The 9,831-nt window shown below is 36.2% G+C and overlaps 1 protein-coding gene across 1 annotated transcript; it reads left to right on the forward strand.

Annotated features, from left to right (window-relative positions):
* The first annotated feature begins 4,214 nt into the window (after nt 1–4,214).
* On the forward strand, nt 4,215–7,963 carry LOC140016982 (uncharacterized). The gene is made up of 5 exons (XM_072071314.1): nt 4,215–4,322; nt 5,968–6,027; nt 6,111–6,263; nt 6,416–6,443; nt 7,770–7,963. The coding sequence occupies exons 1-5, from the start codon at nt 4,215–4,217 to the stop codon at nt 7,961–7,963; spliced, it is 543 nt and encodes a 180-aa protein (XP_071927415.1).
* Nucleotides 7,964–9,831: the final 1,868 nt, after the last annotated feature.

Here is a 9,831-nt window from a genome sequence, read left to right on the forward strand (position 1 = left end):
CAGGAAATACTCTTAGGTACGATCGTAATCGTAGGAATTAATTTCCTAATTGCCTTAAAAACTAGAAAAGTCTAACCCAAATTAATAACACGCTACGAGGGTTATTTAAATCAGATTGCACGTTCTCCTAATGTGTGAAAACACTAGTTGCCACAGATATTAACCAATTAAACAATTACGGATTTAATTGATTAATTTGATAGGAGATTAATAAGTCAAATTGCACATCAGGCCCTTGATATCCAATTAACAAAATAATCCCATGAAAATTCAAATAGAAAATATGCAAATATTAACAAATTAAGGAACACGTAAAAATTAATTAGATCTCACAGATATGTGGGACTGCGTCTTCGCATTGATCCTTGACTAGATGAGAAGATTAGCCACGCCTCATAAGAAACTTTCCACACAATTTAATTGATTTCAAAGACATAAATACTCGCTAATAATTTAGAATGAAACTTTGAGTCTTCGTAGATTCTTTGAAGAAAAATTGCATACCACACAACAAAAGAAGGAATAAGTTCCTCCTCTACACAAAAGACTACCTATTCTACTTTGTAGTCTCCTCGGAGAGAAAATCTCCCTTCATGCCAGAAGCTCTCTAAAAATAAAAACAAACCAAATGAAAAACTTCACCCCCTCGTCCACACAAGAAACCATTTTTTTTTTCTATCTAATCAATTCCACCGAAAACAAAAACAAAAGCCAACTTTTGTTTGTCGGGTTTCCTTTGACCAAATGCACATGATCACAAGAAAGCAATTATCCTACTACTGTAAGAAAGCAAACAAAAGGCACACTATCCTTAGACAATACTAATTCTTCGCGGTCCCCACCAAATTGAGATGTTGGCTAGCCAAATGCAATTCAATTCTTCTTCATCAGCAAAAGGGATGGACGTTGGTTTACACCATGCATGTGGGCCAATTGTGTAGAGCTTCACAATAATCTTCTCAAGAAGGTTTCTGCGCCAATTTCTGAAATTGGGTTTAAATACCAAATATAAATAGATGTCACAATTAAAGCAATATTTTGCAAGATCAAAGAGGAAAATTAACAATAAAATTACTAACAATTGACACCCTATCATAGACGAAAAGCTTAGCCACGCCGCATAAATAAATCCCACGCAAAGTGATTGAATTCATGAACGTCAAACCGTCTTTAACTAATTAATCAAGAAGTAAAAGATGATTCTCCCGTTGGGAAATTTTGTCGAACAGTAGGCGTGCGCATGACAAGGAAAAATAAAGAAAAACTAAACTATTGCTCCAAGCTATCCTACGACTAAAAACAACCTCTAACCCTCTAGTGGTTCTGCCGAATTTAGAGAAAAAGGTGCAAAAGCGGGGCCCTCCGAATTTTCTCTTGTTTCCTATTGCTAGTAGGACTTCCCGTACCAGCCATCTCTTCATCAGTCCAAAAGGAAAAGGAAATCAGCTTTGCTCCCCTCTTGTGGGCCACGTTGATGGAGTTTTGTAGAAGACTTCCACGTGTGAAGTAATTTGCTTCAGAAAGCCCCCCCTTTTTAGCACCTTTCAGTCCCATTTCCTATAGATAGGTCCAAATACCAAATATAAGTATATGTTAACAATTAAACGATATTTGGCAAGGACAATGGGGGAAATTAATAATAAAAATTACTAACAATTAACACCCTATCAAATCCCCCCACACCTGAACCATGCTTGCCCTCAAGCATGAGAACAGCAATTGAACACCAAAATTTGACAATGGCTATTGCTCCAAGAAAAACATATATTAAGCATCAATGGTCAAGATCCAAAAAACAATACCCCAGTTAGCTTCCAAACCACCAACTCCTCCAATTTAAAGCAAACTAATATAAGAAAAAGGAATGGTTGCTCAACATTCATCAGCAAATGGTCCAACTATTAACCAAAATCTCAACATTAAATTCACAAATCGGCAAGCTGACTCTTTCACATTCTAACACAATCTTTACTTTTTTTTATCACGTTTTCTATTTTTCTCTTTCTTTTTTTTTTTAGAATAACAAAAGACTTAGTCTCTAGCCATTAGAGCCTTTTGACGCGAACTCCAACATTTACCAGATGGAGGAGCCTGGTCACTCAGCTCCAATCGCTACGCGACCACGCACTCATAATAACTACTATCTTTTGACGCGAGAATCGACACTTTAGGTGAAGATCCCCGGTTACTCAGTAGTAACAACTAGCGGAGTACAGTCAACTTTTATTTACAACCATATAACACAATAACTAAAACAACACAAAAGTAACAGCAGCCAGCCTCAAATTTCCAAACATGGAGAACTAAATTAATAACTGGACCAATTCACATGAAAAATGCCAACAATCATTCCCTATGCCTAGAAAAGTTAACAAAAAATTTAAAAAGTCAAGCCATTACTGATATTCACCAAAGAGATTTTCCTGAACTCAACCACATTAACTTGATACCCTTTTATTACTAAAACTTGGCAATAGCAACATTAATCTGCCAAGCAATGCTACCACACTCAATTGTCGAGATTGTGTCATTCATTTTCCGTCAAATTAGATGATTTCCGTCCATTTTCCAAAGAAATCCAAAGGACAATGAATTTATGTAGGTGTTTTTAAATAATGAGGAGATTTCGTGGGTAGTAAGCAAATCACAAGAGGTCAGTGTATTTTATCTTTTTTTTTTAAAAATTTTACAAACCAAAAGAATTCTATTCTAGTATTAGCTGTAATCAACCCAAAAGAAGAAAGACAGATGTTCTATACCAAAATGGTCCTATCCTAAATCACAACAGTATGCAAAACCAAGTTGAGTTTGACATTCAACCCCCCGACACTTTGGCAATTCAAGATGCGACTACGCTGCTACCGCTCCTTAGTACAGTAAAACTCCGAGTCACCACACACACTCACACGCTAGCCACACTGACTGTGCCCCTTCTCGCCCCATTCTCGCTCTCACCTAGGGTGCGATTTAATTGAATAGCTTGACTCGAGCTCATGAATAGCTTGATAAATTATTCCATTTGAGATTGACAGGTCGCGGTTGAACTAATCAATTGAGTTTTTTGAAGCAAGTTCGGGTATGTATATTATATATTGAAAAACTTGTGGTGTTTTATGAAATACTTGATATAATATTTAATTAATATATTATAAATATTTAAATTACTCTTTTAGGTTGGTTATTTATAATATTTTTGATCCTAATCATTTGTTGAACTCAAGTAATCAAACTTCACCATAACGAACGCAATTCCTCCACCTAGCACTTTTTCCTGCCTTAGATCTTTGTTCATTGATCGTTGTGGCAAGCTCAAGAAGTTGTTCACACCAAGGTTGCTACAATCCGTGCAAAGTCTTGAAGTACTTAAGGTCTGGTGTTGTAACGAATTGGAGGAGATAGTATCAAACGATGAAGAAGGCTACTTTAGTTTTACTTCAAGCAACAAAGATTCATGCTAAAGGACCACTATCAGTTGCCTCCCAAATCTCAAGAAATTGGCTGTGCTAGGAAATCCTAAACTAAGGAATATTTGCAAGGGGCTCCTGATTTGTAACTCTATTGAGAGAATTGAGGTAATAAGCTGCCGAAATCTGGAAAGCTTACCTCCCTTCCTACCCTCCATCAATGGACAACCTTCTGCACCACCAGCACTTAAAGTGATCCAAATATCTCTACTTGGTTGGGAGTCATTGAAATGGGACAATCCTTACATGAAGAAGATCCTTCAACCTTTTGTTCGTTATGGTGAATTTTGAGAATAATGTCAAGCTTGACAAATTAGAATTGTACAAAGATTCTTAAGAATATGCCAAGGTCGGAACTCGTATTTATCCAATGTAATTTTTGCCATTAGCGTAGAGTTTGTCATTTAATAAAATTATGATGTGTTTTATTTTTAAAAAAAAGGAAAAAAATTCGTTTACTCGTGATTTTAATCATTTAAGTTTTTCATTGTTATTCTCCATAAGAAAGTGAAAACCATGGAATTTGGGCATATCCATGCCAACAATATATATATTCCACTTACTTTGGGACCATTTCTGCAAGAGTTCCAGAGAACACATTTGAAGATTTACATTACTAAGTCCAAAAGTATAATTAAGGTCAAACATAATTAGTCAGAAGTTTTATTCAAGTCCGGAGAAAGAAATTCCAAACTCACTTCTTTGGAAACATGGTAGTTTGATACTTGATGATGAAGTTGGCAAGTTAAGATGTTGTACACTGTTCGTGATGTTAAAGCAATCGTGGAGAGCATCATTGGCTTCCCTCTTTATGATCTGAGCCTAATTTATGATGGCAAAAAACTTAATGATTCAAAGGTCCAATCTTGTCACAATATTACAGCAGAATCAACCTTACTGATGTTAGCGCAAAATTTTTTTCAGATATCTGTCGGGTACTACAATTTAATCTTGACGTGCATCAAGATTGTTTGATCAAAGCTGTGAAGAACAAGATTTTTGATAGGCTAGGATTCCCAGTTGATTCCCAGATTCTGGAATGTAGAGGAATACCTCTAAGCAGTCGTCAGCATTTAGCTAGTTACAACATTCAGAGAAAGTCCATAATTCAACTGTTTAATCTTGCCCGTTAATTGAATTACCTAAGAAAGTAACATCTTCTTTGTGCAAGACTGAAAGGTCATTTTTCAAGATTTTACTTATGATGCTAATCTCTACAGTCTTTTTGCATTTTGGATTACTTTTAACTGTAAAGAAAAATATTGGGGTGTTTTTTTTTTATCAATCGTCACTTTGTCTATAGTATCCTACACTATCCTAATCTAAGAGGGAGACACAAGTCACCCAACTGGGTCTAGAGAGGCCGGTAGGGACTGAACCACCATCAGACTAGACAAATGCACTACGCACCCGTCTGATTTTTTTTAAGAAACCACTTAATGTGGTAATTGATGGGAGGCAAAGGAGTCTTAAATAGCTTAGTGGTGGCCATCAGCCCAAAGGCTGGTGGTTAAAAAAAATTGGGGTGTTGATCATAACTTTTCATTTCTTCTAATTTTCTTGTGAAACTGTTGGTATTTGTTTTGGAAACGGGCTTCTTATAGCTAAAACAAATTTATTCCTCCTTTAAACTTGTTGCATATGAGGAAAGCCTGACAAAAGATGCTAACTGTATTAAACTCAGAGAGGATTTCTGATTTAATCAGGGCAACAGTTGATGCTAACTTTTCATGATATGATCAAGCTTTTGCTCATTCGAGAAGTATTACCATGCTATGTGACTGAACAAGTCCCTAGTTGTTGGACAAGAAAACAAATAAAATTACAGATGACGATGTCTCTAATGTAATATGTTGTGTTTCTTTTCCTCCAGTGCAATGTAGTTGAATAATTACTTTAGCTTTTTTGTCTAACATAATTCAATTCAATGTGCAAATTCTAAGACAATACCTCTATACCGGCTCAAGTTGTAGTAGTGTAAAACTTCTTTTTTTTTTTGAGATTATTGGTTTGCCTTTTCTTTTCATACATTGGACATTTTTTTCTCCCCCTTTGGGTTTAGCTACACTTTGCACTCAATATTTAAATTAGCAGACCAAGCAATTGTGAGCAATTTTTTGTTATGGTTATTCAGAAGCAATATAAAAAGGATGAAGTCTTTGTAAAAAAATATTTGGGAAGTCCATCGGAAAATCACCAATTTGACAAGAAAAAAGGGAAGATTGAAAGTCATGTACAGGATCTACAGACCAAATAGATGATCAAATAGGTTCGAGGGGTGACATCATTTTTATTATTACACATTGTTCCCTTTATCCTCCTGAATTTTACTTGAATTCATGTACTTCAGATTTTTTTTTCTTTTGATTAAATACAAGCACTAAAAGAATTGGAGCGTCAAAATTCTTAGTTGCAAAGCAAGCAATCCAGGGTGTCACTTTCAAATTTGAATTAAGTAGATTTTCTGAGTACTCTTTTTTTGGCTGTTGTTACTGTTTTGCAGATAAATATATGCTTGCCTGTTATGAAACCGGTTGCTTTGAAAGTGAAGAAATCAGATACAGTTAGAAAAGTGAAAGCAATGTTGAAAGAAAAGAAAAGAATATGTGAATGTCTTCTGGAATTCTTTTCTGCTGGTCATGGGAGGATGATCAAAATCCGGGCTCAGTTGGGATTCAGCAGAATACTAATCTCCATTTTTTTGTTCAAAATTTGCTGTCAACGAGACTGTTTATCAAGAGAGCATCTGATCAGAAAGTCCTCCAGATTGATGCAGAGGCTTCTGATACCATCCACAATGTTTAATATCAAATGTTTAATTGAGGCCAAAGACGGGATCTGATAGGATGTAATTTGTTGCTAAATTTATAATTATTTTTCCCTTGATTTTAACCAAATATTATTTTAATTAATAGATTCTACCTATATTTGATTAATTGTGTTAATTGTAGGGAGGTGGAGTAAAAAGTGACAAAAGAGGTGATTTTTCAAGAATTACTGTCAAGTCCAGATGATTCGGGAATTTACTACGCATGGGATTTCCTAATTCGAGTCAAATATGGACATCTTTGGTGGAATTTGAAAGACTTTAATTATCTTTGTTAGTTGTAGAGTTGAATTAGAAAACATGAGTTATTATTTTTTTTATTTTCTTTTTTCTAATTAGACAATAGGCCTTTGTTATGAGTAGTAGATATCAAATAGGAAGCAAAAGAATAAGGGAAGTCCGCCGAGTCCCGTTTGATTAGTACTTCTTAGGGAGGAAAAGGGTCAGTCAGCTATATATATTAGCAGACTAGTCACTTAGATTAGGTTTTATCTTTGTTTCGGTTGGCCGCATGTCTTCACGTTGGCAATTTTCCCAACAACGAAGAACTAACTTCTCGTTTTCTAGTCGAAAGTCAACTTGAAGATTCGGTTCCAAACATATGTGAGATCGAATTATTTTTATTTATTTATTTTATTCATTGGTATTCGTATGTTTTCTGGTTTAACTTCTTATGATTGTTTTGTTATTTGAATGTCAAGGGTCCGATATTCGAATTAACTTAATAATCCACCGCCAAATTAACCGATTAAATCTGTAATTGTTTGATTGGTTAATACTAATGACGACTAGCATGATTGGTCCCATGTTAGGAAAATGTATAATCTAATTTAAACAAATCCCCGTAGCGTGTTTATTGATTAAAGTTGGGCTTTTCTAATTCTTAATGCAATCGAGGAATTAAATCCTACGGTCGCACCTAGGGTTATTTCTTGGTTAGGCAAATAGTTAACGATTGTATCTTGACTATCAATAAAGTAAGGAAAAGTTGGTTGTTTATCGCGTGTATAGCAACTATAACCAATCTATTAACTAATAATTGAATTATCTTTACATCGATGATCAATTGAATGGACCGTATATAAAAAGTTACACCTTTGCCTAGAATCGTATCTATTGTTGATTAATTCCTACTTATTTTTGTGAGTTGCTTTTATTTAGTTAATTAGTTATTTTTATATTTTTGTAAAAACCCCCATCTCTGAATTCTAAAAGAAATAAATTATCCCTAGTCCCTATGGATTCGATACTCGCCTATATATAAAATTTGTATTTTTTTTGAGTAGGTAATTATTATTGCACAGGCTCGACACCTGTCAGGATCCCTTGTGATAAGTTCAGTCTAATTTATTCCGGTAAGCCCCTTGAGGATGATCATGAAACCTTAGCCTCTCTCGATATCCAGGGTGAATCAACTCTTCATATGGTGCTTTGGCCAAGAGATGTATTGCCAATCTCTGTGAAAATGTAAAATGAAGAGTTGTTGAAGAGGGAAGTCAAGTCGTTGTACACTGTTCGCGATGTTAAAGCAATCGTGGAGAGCATCGTTGGCTTCCCTGTGAATGAGCAGAGCCTAATGTGTGATGGACAACAACTTGATGATTCAAAGGTCCTATCTTCTTATCATATTGCTGCAGAATCCATCTTAAAGATGTTAGTGCAGAATATTTAGATACTTGTTAAGGATGGTTTCAAAACAATTACTCTTGATGTGTGTCAAGATGTTATGATCAGAATTGTGAAGGACAAGATTTTTCACATAACAGGATTGCGAGTTAATCCCCTGTTTTTGGAATCCCTGTTTTTGGAATATGGGGGAAAACCTCTAGATAATTTTCAGAGTTTGCCTAGATATAACATTTAGAGAGTGTCCACACTTCATCTAAGGAGGTTTGGGATGTTTTTAATTGTATTAACCAGAAAAGAATATGATGTTGTGCAAGAAAGATTGAGACATCCTTTGTCAAGATTTTGCTTTCTGATGCTACTGGATATAATCTTGGTGATTTGTCAAAGTGGAGTTTGTTGCTTTCACTACTGTCTTGTCTTGGTGATGGACGCATTTAAAGGTTATCAAAACAGTTTTGCTGTGAATAATTCAAAGCTAAAATATCCAATTTTGTCAAAAAATGTGAAAGCAATGTTTGAGTCAGGAGGGGAGAGTAATGCTTTGTTTCAGGAGCTTTTGCCTAGAGCTGGTCATAGGATTCAATTAGACTACTAAGTATGACACTAGCTAATCATAGAATTCGGAGGGATTAGTGACTTTCAAATTATCTGAAGTAGAAGATGATAATTGGTCATGGAAGGATATATTATGGTTGATACATGAATTTGTGATCCCATCTTTGTATCAAATGTTCGATTGGGGCCAAACAAAGGGTACATTCACATAACTTTGATTGAAGATGACCCTGTTTGGAAGTGCAAGTTTTTAGCAAGTTTGTTTCCTACAAGTTTTTTAACAATTTTTGCTACAGGAACCCCAAAAAACTTCACAAAGTTTTTTACCTACACACCTCAAAATACCCAAAACACACAAAAAAAAATTCCCTCCACTTTTTCTTCTACCTCCGTCACCCACTCCACCTCCTCCCCCACCTCCCCTTTTTCTTCTTCTTCCTCCGTCACCACCACCTCTGTCATCACCTCTTCCAGTGCCCAGCAAGAACAATTAGGCCACCCATGAATGGAGGTAGCACCGATTCATCAGCAACTGGGCCTTGCGAAGTTTCTGATGCCAAACTCGTCCCAGCCGGTGAGCAACTTGGCAGGTTTCTGCTCGAAGGGAACATCGCCGGCGACTTTGCCGGTGTCACAGAAGTGGAAGGAACACTGGCACCGGCGGATGGAACCTCTGCAGTGGCTGGAACTGGAGAACTCGCCAGGCTTCCGGTTGGAGATGATGCAGGCGGTGACACTGCCGGAGCATTCACCAGGGAGAAGCCGCAGGTATTGTTGGAGGAATCTTTGGAGATGGAGAAGGAACCGGGGATGCATGAGGGCTGGCCGGAGAAGCTGTGGGCACAGGAGTTTTTGAGGGGGAAAGGGAAGGGAGGAAGGAAAAGAAAAAAGAAAGAAAGAAAAAGAAAGAGAAAAAGAAAAAGAAACGACAAAAAATGGTGACCATTGCTGCTGGGGAGGCAACGCAGAAGTAACGGGGGAGGGAAGGGGGAGTGGGAAGGAAGAGGAAGAAGAAGAAGAGAGGAAAGAAAAGAAAAAAAAAAAAGAGAAAAAGAAAAAAAAAAGGAAAAGAAAAAAAAAGAAAAGGAAAAAAACTTCCAAAAAACTTCTTAAAAAAACTTAAAAAATTTTTCCAAAAACTTCTACAGTACACTACAGTAAAGTTTTAGACAAACTCCCAAAAAACTCAGGTTCCAAACAGGCCATATTGTAGAACGTTTAGCCTTTCTGGATATTCAAGGGGAGATTTTCTATGACTTGAAGTTTCTTGTTGTCACAGAACAGACAAAATCTTCAAGGCAGATAGAATTTGTTTGCATAATGGAACTTACATTTTTTGCACATTTTTGGATAATG

This window comes from Coffea arabica, chromosome 1e (genome assembly GCF_036785885.1).
Source record: "Coffea arabica cultivar ET-39 chromosome 1e, Coffea Arabica ET-39 HiFi, whole genome shotgun sequence".
Lineage (NCBI taxonomy): Eukaryota > Viridiplantae > Streptophyta > Magnoliopsida > Gentianales > Rubiaceae > Coffea > Coffea arabica.